Source organism: Myotis daubentonii, chromosome 11 (assembly GCF_963259705.1).
Source record: "Myotis daubentonii chromosome 11, mMyoDau2.1, whole genome shotgun sequence".
In the NCBI taxonomy this organism is placed as follows: Eukaryota; Metazoa; Chordata; class Mammalia; order Chiroptera; family Vespertilionidae; genus Myotis; species Myotis daubentonii.
Genome location: NC_081850.1, coordinates 7,884,801 through 7,901,677, shown reverse-complemented (window position 1 = coordinate 7,901,677; position 16,877 = coordinate 7,884,801). Strand labels below are relative to the sequence as shown.

General features: G+C 41.6%; 1 protein-coding gene across 3 annotated transcripts in view; it reads right to left on the bottom strand.

Annotated features, from left to right (window-relative positions):
* FANCC (FA complementation group C) overlaps nucleotides 1–16,877 on the bottom strand; it is a 281,158-nt gene that overhangs the window by 154,595 nt on the left and 109,686 nt on the right. For all 3 annotated transcript variants that reach the window (XM_059656415.1, XM_059656419.1, XM_059656416.1), the window contains 3 exons: nucleotides 12,892–13,127; nucleotides 10,587–10,671; nucleotides 2,659–2,753 (listed from right to left, as the gene is read on the bottom strand). In XM_059656415.1, coding sequence (XP_059512398.1) covers nucleotides 2,659–2,753; nucleotides 10,587–10,671; nucleotides 12,892–13,056 — 345 coding nt within the window. In that variant the 5' untranslated portion in view covers nucleotides 13,057–13,127. The remainder of the gene's footprint in view (nucleotides 1–2,658; nucleotides 2,754–10,586; nucleotides 10,672–12,891; nucleotides 13,128–16,877) is intronic.

Here is a 16,877-nt window from a genome sequence, read left to right as displayed (position 1 = left end):
TCCATCTCAAGATACTTGTGAATGCTGGTTTAAATGCTTTAAAAGTGATGATTTCAATGTGAAAGACAAAGAACATCCAGGTCAACAGAAAAAGTTTTAAGACCAACAATTAGAAGCATTATTGGATGAAGATGGGTGACAAACCAAAAACAACTTGCAGAAAGATTAAACATTGCTCAGCAAATAATTTCCGATCATTTACAAGCAATGGGAAAGATTTTAAAGGAAGGAAAATGGGTGCCACATCAACTGAACAAAAGACAAATGGAAAACCGAAAAGTCATCAGTAAAATGTTGCTTCAACTGCACGAAAGAAAGTCTTTTTTGCATCGAATTGTTACTGGCGATGAAAAGTGGATTTATTTTGAGACTCCCAAATGCACAAAACCAAGGGTTGATCCAGGTCAACCATCAACATCGACTGTAAGGCTAGATGGCTTCAGAAAGAAGACAATGCTCTGTGTTTGGTGGGATCAGGAAAGTGTGGTGTATTATGAGTTTCTAAAACCAGGTGAAATCATTAATACTGATAGCTACTGACAACAAATAATCAATTTGAACCACGCTTTAATCATAAAACGACCAGAATGGGCCAGAAGACACGACAAAGTAATTTTGCTTCATGATAACGCACCATCACACACTTCAAAACCAGTTAAAGACACGTTAAAAGATCTTGCCTGGGAAGTATTAACCCACCCGCTGTATTCACCAGACCTTGCTCCTTCAGATGACCACTTGTTCTGATCGATGGCACATGCACTTTCTGAGCAGCACTTCAAAATGTATGAAGAAGTGGAAAATTGGGTCTCTGAATGGTCTGCCTCAAAATAAGAAAAGTTCTATTGGGATGGTATCCACAAATTACCTGAAAGATGGGGGAAATGTGTAGCTAGCAATGAACATTACTTTGAATGAAGCATTTTTTGATGTTTCTCTTGAAATTACCATGTTTTCTTTGATTACAAAATCCGCCATTATTAACAGGTATACCTAGTAAGTACCTGAGTTCCCCAAATGCAACATTTGCTTTCTCACCACCATGCTTTCTTTGCACATACACTATCTGCTGACAGCAATATCACTCCTAAAACTCTATCCCTGCTCTCTAGTCATCTTTCAAAATTCAGCTAATACATCATCTCCCCCAGGAAATGTCTCCAAACACTGAAGTCTGAGCAAGTGTTCCTCCTCTGTGTTGCCATCACACCTATTTACAGCTCTACTGATACCCAACACACTGCCCTTGGATGACCTGGCCAGTCTGAGAGTTCTCTGAAGATAGGAATGAAGTGCTTTTACTTTATCTCCCTGAGTTATACTTAATAATTACCTAATGATAAACAGATACTACATTACATAAGGGAAACCCACAGAATAAAATGCAAGGCTAGAAAATTTTTAATGGGCTAATAGAGTCAGTAAAATAAAAAAAGTTAACCCAATCATCCAAAAAATTTAATTAGATGGTCTATGTCAGAACGTATTGAGCTAGGCAATAAAAAAAATCCTAAGTAATCATTAAAATATCACATACTCAACAGAAGCAACAATTTAAAACCTTAAAGAATAAATGTTATCCTATAACCTTATTTTTCATATTATTTCAACTCTAATTCCACTTATCCATTCCTTTCTTCAGTTCTTTGCATTAATTTTCCTTCTAATTAAATTTTGCATTCTTTCCTTCCCTCACCCAGTCCTTTCCACTTCTTCTTTCCCTTTCCCGTCTATTCTTTGAATATAACAGGAAATTACAAATAGTGTCTTTGCCATCTCTGTCTGCAATATTGTATTAAACAAAGGAATGGTCAAAAAGCAGTAAATGATAGTATATCACCAGTCAGATTGATAGACAAAACCACATGCATTAATCTAGGTGAGTGACTTCATAATACTAAACAGCAACCTGAGCCATGCGCATTCTAAGTAGTCTGACAGGCCTCAGCGAGTCCTTGGGGTTATGGCAGCAAGACAGTGGGGAGTAAGAGAAAAGAATAGCCAACTTGCTGGCGTTGAGGGCAGTCAGAGCCCAGCCTCACAACAGTCTGCAACTTGTGTCTACCCTTCAAGAGGAAGCAGAAACAGCCATGGTGAATGCCGGGAGCTGTCCGCTATCTGGACTAGCACAGCTGAGTAACCAATTGGCTGTGAGCAACAGCAGCCAACTAGCACCAGGTGCCAGTCTGAGCATACTGGCCTGGGTACCAACTTGGGGACACAAAATAAAGACTACTATTCCCAGGGAACTTCTGAATTCTAGTTTTACTACAGAATAGATTCTGAAAGAGGCAGAGAAGCACTTGGAGAGGAATTACATAATTACAGTATGTAAACTAGGTTGGTAGGGAGGAACAATTTTTGGAAGGATAGCAATTGCTGGAGGGAAACAGGGTGCATTCTTTTACATTACCTGAAAGTAACTTTCCAAAACCACTCAACACGAGGTCTTGGAGGCATAGGAAAGTTCACCCTAAAGACCAATGTTTTACAGAATTCACAAGCAAAAATAAAATCTCTTTAACCTTACACTCAGCAAGACAATGTAACAGCAAAGGGTATGTTTGAAATGTTTCTAAAACATCCTGGAAGTGGACAGTCAGCCGCACCTTTAAACAATTTAATTCAAAGCAGCGCAGGGCAAATTTATGGTCTTACCCGTGTCCAGGAGTTCAGTTTCGATTCTCCAGAATTCTGTGGTTCTTTGTTAATCAGACAACCTAAGCACCATGTTAGAATTTTTTGGCTTTCATCTGCAAAGAGAAAAACTAAAATGAGTAGGTTTAATCAACTAAAAGGGAAAGATAAACAGTATTAAAAAAATGTAAAACATTATATTTACAGAAAATGTTTATTATATTTTAGGTAAATCTCAAACTACTAAGTTCACAGAATAAGCATTCAGGACCACGTGTGAAACAACTTGTGGGGTTTTTTCTTCTTGTGGGTTTGGGATCATGTACACTCAGCACTTGTGTGGTCAATTCCCTTTCTGTTACAGCAGCAACTTTTAAAGCCAAAAGAGAAGGATGGAAAGGACTAAAAGAACTGGGCTTTTCTCAAGATCAGTTCTTTATTTCTCATTTCAAACCATTAGTAGTTTCAACCTCTTTAAGGCAACATAATTACTACAGGCAGCACTCAATCTTTCAGATTTAATCTTTTAACTTTCTAATTTGCCAAAACACCCTCCCTTTTTAAAAACAAACTCAACAAAAAGATTGCTTAATACCAAACAGTTTGCACAAAATAGAAGCCTCTTAACATACTCTTAATTTTTTACTCTGAAATTTAAAACTTTAGTAAATATGTGATGAAAATGCTGAATTTTGAAATCTTGTATTCGATGGGAATAACTGTTTAGTGAGCCTTTTTTTTTCTTTTGGAAACTGAATCCATTCCAGCTGGAAATTTTGTAACAGGTTTGAAAAGCAAAAGGAGGGCTAAAGATTGAAGATATCAGTTATCTGAGCTAGAGCCAAGCAGCTATGGACTTTATCACAAGGCCATGGCGGTGAGACTGAGGAAACCCAGCACCTGGAATCAAGCTCTGCAGAACCACCTGATGCCCTGGTGGGGGCAGAAAAATAAATTTCCCTTCTAGCCTTCTAAAGTCTTCTGTCTGGACTAATAATCAGATTAACATGAGACAGATTACCAGGAAAAAATGGCCAAACTTATTATGTATGCACATGTGGGGGTTCCATAAGAATAAGGGACCCTTGCTCTCCCGGAGCTGGCTCAGTGGTTGACAGTCGACCTATGAACCAGGAGGTCACAGTTCAATTCCCAGTCAGGGCACATGCCCGATTGCAGGCTCGATCCCAAGTAGTGGACGTGCAAGAGGCAGCCCGTCGATGATTCTCTTTCATCATTGATGTTTCTCTCTCTCCTCCTCCTCCTCCTCCTCCTTTCCTCTCTAAAATCACTACAAAATATGTTTTCAAAAAATAAAAAGATTGGGGACCCAAGGAGAAGTAGGGCAGTTAAGGCTTATATGCCACCTTGAGCTAAGGAGAGAGGATGACGATGATGGTCTTGGACTTTAAAGGGCAGCAAGACAATTCACATGGAGATGGAAAGTAAATGTTTGGTAAGTAACTGTTTGCTGGACTGTCTTTAACAAGGGTCACAAAGAGGACTTTGATCAAGGGGCCTTCCTGGGTTCCTCCCTAGCACACTTAGCTCATGGTAAACTATAGCTATCTATAATAGCTTCCTTCCTGGAGCAGGTCCTCTCTAAATCCTTTTAGTAGTTGGGGGAAGGGAGGGGAGGTCAAATTTTTTATCTACGTCTTTTGTTAATTAAAAATAACCAGCTTAAAATAATCAATATTCCAAAAGCATATTTTGGGGTGAAAAACTCAACTTCTCACCCTTTACCTTCTTACCTTTTGTTATCTCATAAACAAAGCATCTCTAAGGGATTCATTAGTAAGAAATAAAGAATCCCTAGCCAGTTTGGCTCAGTGGATAGAGTGTCAGCATGTGGACCGTAAGGTCCCGGGTTCAATTCCGGTCAAGGGCATGTACCTTGGTTGCAGGCTCCTCCCTGGCCCAGGCCCTGGTCAGGGCGCATCCAGAAGGCAACCAATCATTCTATTTCTCTCACATCGATATCTCTCTCTGTCTTTCCCTCTCTCTTCCACTCTCTCTAAAAATCAATGAAAAAATAATCCCCGAGTGAGGATTTTTTTTTTTAAAAAAAGGAAAATACAAACTACAGAAAACTACCTCTTTATTTTCAACCACACACCACAAGACACTAACAGTATTTTTTAAACCCATAAATATCTATAGGCTTATGATCTCATAACATCTTTAAACAAACTTCATCAGGATTTATTCAGAGGGATTCACTTTTTCCCCTGGTTTTTATGAGCTTGCCTGAGATCAATTTATTTCAATTATCATATAATTTAACCTTTAATGATCCTAGCGTTCTTCAGGTTGAACCAATCCCATTGATTAAAAATGTGACTATTATATGGCCTATGTTTTAAATATTAGAAGAAATTCCATCTTCATGTCACAAGTGTGACAGACACATCCAATGATAAGCTTCAGACAGGACAGAAAGAAGTTAGGAAAAACGCCCAACCAGGGGAATGAGGAAGTAGAAGCAACATCACAGGCCAATAAGCTGCTAGCTAGGTCCTCTCATCAAAGCCCCCCACCTCCACACATGGTCAAAGGTTAACAGTTTATGGCAGGAAACTCCTGTGGTGTTCACAGAAGTCATCAAGGAGTACTGGCTAAAATCAGATCAATCCACGATGGAGGAAAAGATGACCAAAGACCAACCCCAAAGTCCATTATACCATCACTAGAAGACTGGTGCACAAATTCGTGCACAGGGCGGGGGTGTCCCTCAGCCCAGCCTGCACCCTCTCCAATCTAGGACCTCTTGGGGGATGTCTGACTGCCGGTTGGACATCCCTCTCACAATCCGGGACGGTTGGCTCCTAACCACTCGCCTGCCCGCCAGCCTGATGCCCCTAACCATTCTACCTGCCAGCCTGATAGCCCCCTAACCACTCCCCTGCCAGCATGATTGACAAGTGCTCTCCTGCCGGCATCACAGTCCCCAACTGCCCTCCCCTGCAGGCCAATCGCCCCAACTGCCTTCCCCTGCAGGGCTGTGGGGACTGAGGGACTGAGGCTGGATGAGGAGGGGCTGAAGGGACTGGGGGACTCCGACTGGATGAGGTGGGGGCGCTGCCATCTTGTGAGTATGTGGCAGTCAACTAGCATATTCCCTCTTTATTGGGTGTGAGCGCCGCCATCTTTGTGAGGGTGTGATGGTTAATAAGCATATTCCCTCTTTATTAGATAGGATTACAATGAAACTGACATTACAAGTACGGGGAGGTGGGGGGGCGGGTACAGGTGGACAAACACCATGACACTTGCAGAAGGGACCATGTTGGGGACAAGACCAGCTCTCAACCCAAAGGCAAAGACAGAATTTGGTGCCACAAAGTTCAGAAACTGAAAACACATAAAATCCCAGGAACTAACTGACCACACGAGGCACAATTCACGAGTTCTTCATGTCCACTCAGACATGTATTGTTTCATGTCCATGTCCTGTGAAACTTGCAACCAGGGGGCACCAGGTGGTAGCAGCCAATCCTGGGCTCAACCCCCAATCCTGTCTCCAGGAACCCACATCCAGACCTCTTTCTTTCTCTACCTAAATAAAATGTGCTTTCGCTCTCCCTGGGATTCGTTCTTGAATTCTTTCCTACACAAGTCAAGAGCCTTAAGGTCCTGGACCATATGGGGGTGGGGGACAGAACCCCTGATTTGGAACCGGTCCAGTGACAAGCTTACACAAACAGCTTCCTGGGTTAAAAAGGAATGCATTTCCAAAATGCAGACATTCAACACTAAAATAAAAATTAAAAAAAGAAAGAAAAAGAAGAGAATGTTACTGCATGGAGCTTAAATCTAAAATAATACAAAAGATAGGAGTTTTTCCCAGGTGTTGAGATATTTCACATATTTAGTTCAACAGTATATTTATTTTTCTCTCAAAAAGAAACAAAGAAACTGGTCAGTGTGTTCGGTGGTTAGAGCATCAGCCCATGCACCAAAGGGCTGCAGGTCTGATTCCTGGTCAAGGGCACATGTCTAGGTTGCAGGTTCAATCCCCATCCCAGTCAGGGAGTGTATGGGAGGCAACCAATTGATGTGTCTCTCTCACATTGATGTCTCTCTCTCTCTCTCTCTCTCTCTCTCTCTCTCTCTCTCTCTCTCTCTCTCTCAAAGCCAATGGAAATACTAGTAAAATCCTCAGGTGAGGATTAACAATAACAAAAAATTAAAAAAAGAAAGAAAAAGAAAAGCCAAAGAAATTTTCAGCCAACTTTTAAGTATACATGGTACGTGTAGAACATCCTAAGTCAGAATGTTAAAATGTGGGAAAGTTTGTGTTATAGAATTGAAGAAGTAGAATCAGAGGCATCGCTCATTTTTCACTGATCTCCATGGATTGCACAGTGGATCTAAAGGAGTTCTTGATGATAGTCTTGCAGAAAAGGTAATTATGGATTAGAATAAAGAAGACACTTTTCCCAGAGTACAAAGCTAATAAGAGTCAGGAGCCCAGCCCTCTAAAGTCTGCCATGTTGTAATGATCTAACCCCCAGTAGATCACACCATGTGATGGAAGCATTCCAGTCCTGGCTTTCCTACTGGCCAGCTTCACCTGAATGTATATGTTCACTGCACAGATATTTACTGAGGTTTTTGTTTTGTTTTTTGTTTGTTTGTTTGTTTTTGTATGGCAAGGCCTAGGAAAACACGGATCACAATTTCTGCTCACTTTTCAGTGAAGGAAAAAAGAGACCAGAAGTCAGAACAAGGATCTGAGGAGAAGAAGAATTTCACAGGGGGAGCTCAGGCTAGAGCTGACTCTTGGAGGACAGTAGATGAGATGGGGGTTTTTAAGACAAGTCATGGAACTTTCTGGGTTTCTGGTTCCTTATTTGTAAAAGTGGAGGCTGGACTAATTTTATCCCTTGGGCTTAACTTGTATCATCTGTGATCTTTCCTTAGCACCTCATCTTCATTACATTGGCCCCCTCTGACAACCAGAAACAAATTCTCCATCTCTCTGTTTCAATGCTTGCACTGCCTTTTGAACTGCCCATTAAATTTCAGTTTCCTGTTTGAGGTACATCTTTGATTCTGAGCTCATAGAAAAGACTGACAGGCATAGAAGGACTTGCTTTATGCTGTTGTTTCACTGATTGGGCATTTTCTCTCAGGAAAGGGTCTTTTTTACAATTATGTAACATCAAAATTATTTTTTAAATACAGTAAACATAAACAGTTTCCATTAAGGAAATAAGTTTCCCATAATGTTAAGTGAGAACAGGATCTGAAATAAGAATAGTAAGGAAGAAAGAAGTATTTGGAAATGGAGACACCAGAAAGAGAAGAGACAAAGTAGGTAATAATAGAAAGGGAGAGACACCTTTTATTCAGTGGTGTTCTCTGAATTAGTGCCTTACCTCCTTGGAACCCTTGATTCTATCTCTTTATTCATAATTAAACTTAACAGCTATAACCTCTCTTCCTCACTATTTGCTATCTATTGCTGTGTAACAATTAGCCCCCAAACTTGGCAGCTGAAAAAATATTTACTGTCTCAAAATATGCTGCCTTTGGGCTTTTAAACTATAGAATTAAAGTTTAAAGAATTAACTTTTATTTGAAATTTCAGTTTAAGATATAAAAAAATAAAATATTAGGTGGTAAATATATATTGGTATATTCCTTTCATTTACACTCTTTTTCAGAATAAAAGCCTTGCACTAAGATCTGCTGTCAGTTTCCCATCTCACTTAATTGCCTGGCTGGATGCTCCAGTCCCAAAGTCAGGACCTCCAGGAAGAATCCTGAGACAGGCCATCCCCTGTAGTGTGCTTGTGGCATCCATGAATAACAAGTGATGGCTTGCATCTGTAAATTCCTAAAACAAAGTAAGCTCATTAGCAGTACATTTCAGTGGCACCACTAAAATATATAAATACAAGACAGGGATGTGCGGCCTTGGTAAGAGTGGCAAGCACAGTGATGGCTGTACAAAGAAGGCTTTGCCATTTCAGGTCAAGAACTTGAACAGGTCCCAGCAGGTTTGGCTCAGTGGCCAGAGCGTAGGCCTGTGAACCGAAGGGTCCCGGGTTCAATCAAAGTCAAGGGCATGTACCTTGGTGCAGGCGCCTCCCCAGCCCAGGCCCTTATCAGGGTGCGTACAGGAGGCAACCAATTGATGTATTTCTCTCACATCGATATTTTTCTGTCTTTCTCTCTCTCTTCCGCTCTCTCTAAAAATAAATGGAAAAATATTCTCAAGTAGGATTAAAAAATATAACTTGAACAGGCTCAGTATTTGAGGTAGGTAGAATCAACTCAAGAGAGAAGCAGCAACAAGAGGCAGAGTGGAGAGGAAAAGAAGTAGATGAGGGTGGGGCCAGAGAAAGTGAGTTTGAGTGTGTTCAATGCACACATGCATGTATGCTCACAGGACCAAATGCTGATTCCCTTCCCCAACTAGTTTATATTTCTTATAATAACTTATGTATGTCAGGTTAGAAGAGAGAAGCTGCATAATTCTTTAAAACATCAAAGAGAAATATTCATTTTATTTCTTATTCTAATATCATGTTACACAATGAGTCTTTGACTAAAAATATGAAAAGTAAATATTACATTAGCTAATAATATAGTCAATTCAAGGCAATAAGCCTCAATTGTGCACCTTCAGATGCATCTGCTCCACCCTACCATAGGCCCTAGGACAGGGGTGGGCAACCCCTGGCATGCATGCCAAACATGGCACGCCAGTAACTTTTGCTGGCACGCGAAACCCTCTCTTATAATCTTCCATGTACAATTTTTTTCTTAATATCGACTTTTTTATTTTTCAGATAAATTTAGTGTAGGTGCATCTTAGATAAATAAATAATTTTACATAACATGTATACATTAAAAAAATAAATGTATGTTGCATCATCATATACTGTGTTTTTGTCGCTCGAATGAATTTTATTATTTCTTCAAGGTTCTTCATATACGTACACCTTAAGAGATAACAAGTAGGCGTAACATGTTCTCAAAAAATTAGGGCTGGCACGCAGAAGAATTTTGAGTCAGAGATTTTGCTGGTTTTGGCACACACTCACAAAAAGGTTGCCCACTCTTGCCCTAGGACAACAAAGAACTAAAACCACAGTTTCTGCTCCTGAAAGACATTCAGTCTTCCAGGATATCAGACAGGCAAACCAACAATTATAAACAGTGTAGTAAGTGTTACTGTATAATTAAGGGAAATGCTGGTGGATATGGAAATACTAGGACAGGTTTCCAACTCAGCCCCAACAAGGTGATTTAAAAGGTTTATGAGGAGGAGAGAGAACAGAGTTCCAGGCATCAGGAACTGCATGTCACAGGCTCTAACATCATGTACTTCAGGAACAGTTAGTAATCTGACCTGGCTACCATGCATGTGGTGTAGTTGTGGGGAATTAAACAGGAAATGAGGTGGGACAGGTACGCAGGGGATCAGTAAAGTTACACCTCCCCAATGAATACCAAATTCCTCTTAATCTTTGGTAAAACCAAGCTGTCATCCCTAAATAATGGTAGAGTCATGAAGGATTCAGACTCTGAAGACTAATTTTACACATGAAAAACAGTATGTGTGCTAATATGAAACTGGGAAATAAAAATCATTTCATTATTAAAACCATTTTATACTGAATTAAAAATGAGGTTATGATAATCATCGGGGACTTTCTACCCTCTAACACAAAGAATTATATTCCCTACAGATGTGTGTGTGTGTGTGTGTGTGTATGTGTGTGTGTGTGTTTATCTATACAAACATACATAAACATATATAAACAATAAAGGATGCCATTTTGTAATGGAGCAAAGAATATACATTTAAAAATTTGCTTTGTGAAATACAGAAAACAGATTTATAATTTAAAGCTCTGTATTTTATTAAACAATGCAGACTAAAGTTATCATTAGAAGTTTGTGTTTTGAGAGAGCATGCTTTGGATTCTTACCATATGCTAAGATAAAAGGATTCCAGCAAGTTTTTGCCAATAGTTGACCAATTGTGGGAAATCTTTCAATGATTGTACTTGAATCCTGTAAAAGAAAATTATGCTTTGGTCAGTAAAAGGGCCCTATATCACTCAGAAAGACTGAACTGACACTATGGTTTGAGGGAACTTGAATGCTTCTTGTTTTATATATATTTCAGAAAAGTAAGGAAAATAGAATTAGAAAAGATCTTTCGGTATGTTATTCAAATAAAGGTTAACAAGCAACTGTTAGGTCTGATCAAATAATCGAATGGATACCCTCTCCCCTGGGAACTGACCTTTAGGTCATTCCATAACTAACATTCCCTTTTGCTTAGACCACATTCCACTTGCTAAGACCATTATCTTTCCCCTGGGGACTCTCCCAGAGAATTCTCCGCCCAGAAAAGCCCGCCTAGAGTCCTTTAAATCTCTGACTCCCGTCCCTGGATGCTGGTGGCATTCTGGGGCTCAGTCCATCTGGTTTTCCAGATAACCTAGTAAATTCATGATTCTTTACCATTTTTCCTCATGCATTCCTCCTTCGGCAACCCTAACAACCACCACCATTGCTCATCCTTAAATCAGGTCACCAACACTAAGTAAGATGTACAGCACATTTAGTAACATCAATTTTGTTACCAAATTAACTTCATTCATACTTAACAGTCAGGAAATGCCACTTTATTTAAAAATAACAAAGGCCACATAACAGTGAAAAAACATTATGGGTGATTAATATCTTTATAATCTCTTATCTTTATCCTGAAGTTTTTTGTGTTTTTTTTTAATATATATTTTATTGATTTTTTACAGAGAGGAAGGGAGAGAGATAGAGAGTTAGAAACATCGATGAGAGAGAAACATCGATCAGCTGCCTCCCGCACATCTCCTACTGGGGATATGCCCGCAACCCAGGTACATGCCCCTGACCGGAATCGAACCTGGGACCCTTCAATCCGCAGGCCGACGCTCTATCCACTGAGCCAAACCGGTTTCGGCCTGAAGTTTTTTTCTAAAAAAATAAAAGATGATCCTAACTCAGCTCCAGAAGGGCTATTTCAAAGAAGGTTTAAGAGGACAAAAACTCTGGAACTTATAAAAAGAAATAAAAGCAGCCAAAGCATAAAGATATTTATCTATGTTTATTACTACTTTGATTACTATATGCTAAATGGCACCAGACTCAGTCTACAACAACCTAAAACCTGAGACAAAAATCGGCCAACTAACTAGAAAACAGCTTAAGATTTAAAAATATGCATGCTGTTGTACAGTGGCCTTTTCCCACTTCTTTATCTTTCAAATAAAGTTCAAAAATGAGACCAAACTGAGATAATGTGCACACAGGGTGAAATGATAAGCAGTTCCTACTGCTGCTGCAATAAATTCTTCACATTGTCTCAGCATCGAGGCCAGTCTTAGACTTCCTAGGACCACTTTAAGATCAAGTTACAAAAGTCTTATTATAAAAAACAATTTTGATATTAGCATTGGTTGTTCATACAGACTGCATCTTTCTTTGCAGTGTCAAAAGACATATGAACTCATACCACCAATATGAATTATCCTTCACATTTCCTACTTGCTTCTATGATTATGGGAGTAAACGTATAACACAAGAATGTCTATGTTGAATCACAATTTTGCTTTGCATCTTGAAGTGAGACAATAAGTATAAAACAAATAATATTTTGATAGTATAAAAATACATTAGTTTACAAATATATCTATTAGAATAAAAACAAATCATACCAAAATAAAAATATATCAACTCTTAATACAATAAGTTATATGACAATTGTAAAGACACTCAAAATCTTAATATTTACCAGAAAAGGCCACTTAAAATATTTAAAAGAAGAGATTGTAATATGTATCACTTTTTGGTAGAGCCCACTTTAAAACAGGATTGAGGAAAAGGTAAGCATTTCAGTAAACTCTTCAATATTTAGGAGAGGCAAAGGCCTTTAAAAGAATCCCAATTATTACCTGACAACAAGTGCCCAAGTTTTATTTATTAAAAAACAATCTGACGGTCAGGAAGTCTTATGTGAGAATATAACTAATCAAGAAGGATAGACGAAGTCATAATGAATCAGAGACCATTATGGTAATACAGACAGGAAACCACTTCCTGTCTGTATTACCTAAGGGTAAAATTCGTCTTTCTACTCCTTCAGTACAGTAGGTCAATAACACAAATTCCTGACCTTGGATAAAATTAAGGCTTGGTGAAATCTGGTAGAGTCCCTGCTGGCATTAATTTTGGTCCACTACTTACCATTTCTTTTAAGGTTTCATAAATCTGCCTTAGGAACTCCTGGAACTGAGGGAGGTGATGGCAGATGTCTTTCTGGGTTTCCAAAGTGGAGGCCTGGCCCCATACAGACAGCTTCCGCATCCAAAACTGATAATCAGAAGGAAGTCCTACTGAATCTTGAGCCATCTCAAAAAAGGGGCAAAGGTGATGTACCTTCACTGTTAAGCACTGAAGGAAACAGTAAGCACATATCAAATCTGTAAGAAAGGGGGAAAATGAAACAATTTTTATTGATGACACTATTATAAATGTCCCCATTTTTCCCCGTTTGCCCGCCTCCACCAGACCTTGTCCTCTCCCTTCAGCCCTCATCACACTATAGTCGGTGTCTATGGGCTATGCATATATGTTCTTTGGCTAATCCCTTCACCTTCTTTCATCCAGTCCTCCCCACCCACCTCCTCTCACATCTGTCAGTCTGTTCCACGTATCCATGCGTGTGGTTCTATTTTATTCATCAGTTTAATTTGTTCACTAGATGCCACATGTGAGAACATATGGTGTTTGATAATAATCTCCAGGTCCATCCATATCCTTTCTAATAAAAGAGAAAAATGGTAATTGGCGTACGACGATACCCTTTTCATTGGCTAATCAGGGCTATATGCAAATTAACTGCCAACTAAGATTGGCAGTTAACTGCCAACTAAGATTGGCAGTTAACTGCCAACTAAGATTGGCAGTTAACTGCCAACAAGATGGCGGTTAATTTGCATATGTAGGCACAATGCAGGGAGGCAAAAGGGAAAGCAGGAAGAAGCCCCCTGCCACTGATAGTGATCGGAAACCCAGGGGGGAGCTAAGAGCTGGGGGGCAGGGCAAAGGCGGCCTTTGCCCTGCCCCCCAGCCATGATCGGAGAATCAGGTGCCTTTGCTGCCCTGGCCAGTGACAGCAGGAAGTAGGGGTGGAGCCAGAGATGGGAGCTGGGCACGGTTGAAGCTGGCAGTCCCGGGAGCTAGGGGTCCCTTGCCTGGGCCTAAAGCGGAGCCCGGGATCGCGGGGCCGCTGCAGCTGCGGGTCCCCGCTGCCCGGGCCAGACGCCTCAGCAAGAGGCGTTAGGCCTGGGCAGGGGCGGAGCCTGCAACCACGGGGAGCTGGGGGTCCCCTGCCCAGGCCTGACACTTCTGCCGGAGGCCTCAGGCCTGGTCAAGGAGCCGATCCGGTGATTGGTGATCGGAGGGTGATGAGGGTCAACTCCTCTGGCCGAGGCATCAGGCCTGGGTGGGGGGCGGAGCCGGGGATTGGGGGGATATGATGGTCCCCTTGCCCAGGCCTGAAGCCTGGGTCAGAGGCGTCAGGCTTGGGCGGGGGGTGGAGCAAGCGATCAGAGGGAGATGGGGGTCCCCTGCCCAGGCATTATTCCTGGGCCAGAGGCCTCAGGCCTGGGTGGGGGCCAGAGCCAGTGATCAGGGGGAGATGGGGGTCCCCTGTCCAAGCCTGACACCTCTGGCGGAGGCGTCAGGCCTGGGCAAGGGGCCGATCAGGCGATCGGAGGGTGATGGGGGTCTACGCCTCTGGCTGAGGCATCAGGCCTGGGCTGGGGGCAGAACCAGTGATGGGGGGAAATGAGGGTCCCCTGCCCAGGCCTGATGCCTCTGTCAGAGGCGTCAGGCCTGGGCAAGGGGCTGATCCTGTGATTGGAGGGTGATGGGGGTCAACGCCTGAGGGCTCCCAGTATGTGAGAGGGGGCAGGCTGGGCTGAGGGACACTCCCTCCCACACACACACCCAGTGCACGAATTTCGTGCACCGAGCCCCTAGTATACTAATAAAAGGGTAATATGCTAATTAGACCAGGTATCTTCCAGACATCCTTCCGGACAAAGCCATGGTGGCGGGGACGAGGCAGAGGCAGTTAGGGGTGATCAGGCCGGCATGGGAGAGCAGTTAGGGGGATTAGGCCGGCAGGCAGGTGAGCAGGTAGGAGCCAGCAGTCCCGGATTGTGAGAGGGATCCCTGTGGAATTGGACCTAAACCGGTAGTCGGACATCCCTCAAGGAGTCCCAGATTGGAGAGGGTGCAGGCTAGGCTGAGGAACCCCTCCACGTGCACGAATTTCGTGCACCAGGACTCTAGTGCTGTCATATAAGGTAAGAGCTCCTTTATTTTTACAGCTGAGTAGTATCCCATTGTGTAAATGTACCAAAGCTTTTCTATCCACTCATCTACTGATGAGCACTTGGACTGTTTCCAGATCTTGGCTATTATACATAATGCTGCTATGAACATAAGGGTGCATGTATTTTGAATTGGTGTTTTGGGATTCTTAGGATATAGCCCCAGAAGTGGAATCTCTGTGTCAAAAGACAGTTCCATTTTTAATTTTTTGAGGAACCTCCATACTGTTTTCCACAATGGCTGCACCAATCCACATTCACACCATATTGCACTAGGGTTCCCTTGTCTCCATATCCTCTCCAGCACCTGCTCTTTGTTGATTTATTGATGGTAGCCATTCTGGCAGGTGTGAAGTCAGATCAGATCTCATTGTAGTCTTAATTTGCATCTCTCAGATGATTAGTGACCATGAGCATTTTTTCATATGTTTATTGGCCATCTGTATGTTCTCTTTGGAGAAGTGTCTATTTAGGTCCTTTGTCCATTTTTTTATTGGATTGTGTGTCTTCTTGGTATTGAGCTGTATAGGTTCCATATACACCAAGTGGCCAGATTATTATGACCATCTGATGTTTGTAGGCAAACTAGCTATAATTTCGCGCTGAAGTTGCTAGAGGGCCAGATCATAATAAATAGGGAAGCAGGTTGTTTACCAGACAGAAGTGATTTTTTGCTGAAGATATGAGTAAACAACATGATTTAACAGCCTTTGAATGTGGGATATAGATATATATACCTATATCTATATCTATATCTATACCTATACATCTATATCTATATCTATATCTATATCTATATCTAATTGGCCAGATTATTATGACCACCCCATCAGTACTTCATTGGGCCACCTTTTTTTTTTAATATATATTTTACTGATTTTTTTTTTTTTTTTTTTTTTACAAAGAGAAGGGAGAAGGATAGAGAGTTAGAAACATCGATGAGAGAGAAACATTGATCAGCTGCCTCCTGCACACCCCCAACTGGGGGTGTGCCCACAACCAAGGTACATGCCCTTGACCGGAATCAAACTGGGGGCCCTTTAGTCCACAGGCCGACGCTCTATCCACTGAGCCAAACCGGTTAGGGCAGGCCACCTTTTGCCTTCAATTCTGCGGCGATTCTTCTTGGCATTGACTCCACGAGATGTTGAAAGGTGATGCAAGGAATCTGACACCATGCCTGATGAATAGCACTGCCCAGTTCTGTGAGATTTGATGGTTGTGGAACCAGCTGCCTGATGGCTCTTTTAACTTCGTCCCACAAATGCTCAATTGGACTGAGATCTGGTGATTGTGGGGGCCTAAGCAAGGTAAAGTCTCCCTCATGGTCTTGAAACCATTCCTGCACAATATGAGCACCATGGCATGGCGCACTGTCTTGTTGGAAGAAGCCATCTCTGTTGGGATACACTATCAATATGATAGGATGAACTTGTTCAGCAACAATACTTAGGTATGTTGTGCTATTCAGACATTGTTCCACACAAATTAAAGGGCCCAAATCATGCCAGGAAAACATGCCCAAACCATAATACTGCCCCCACCAGCTTGAAGGTTGTACTCATGCATGTGGGGTGCATGCTTTCATGCTGTTTCCACCAAATTCTCACTCTGCCATCTGCATGATGCAACTGGAAACGTGATTCATCAGACCACATGACTTTTTTCCAATGCTCACCTGTCCAATCATTGTGTTCCTGTGCAAATTGGAGATGTTTTATCTTGGTAACTGCAGACAGCAAAGGTGTTCGAACAAGCCTTCGGCTTCCATATCCCATATGATGCAGTGTACAGCTAATCTGCCTACAAATGTCAGGTGGTCATAATAAT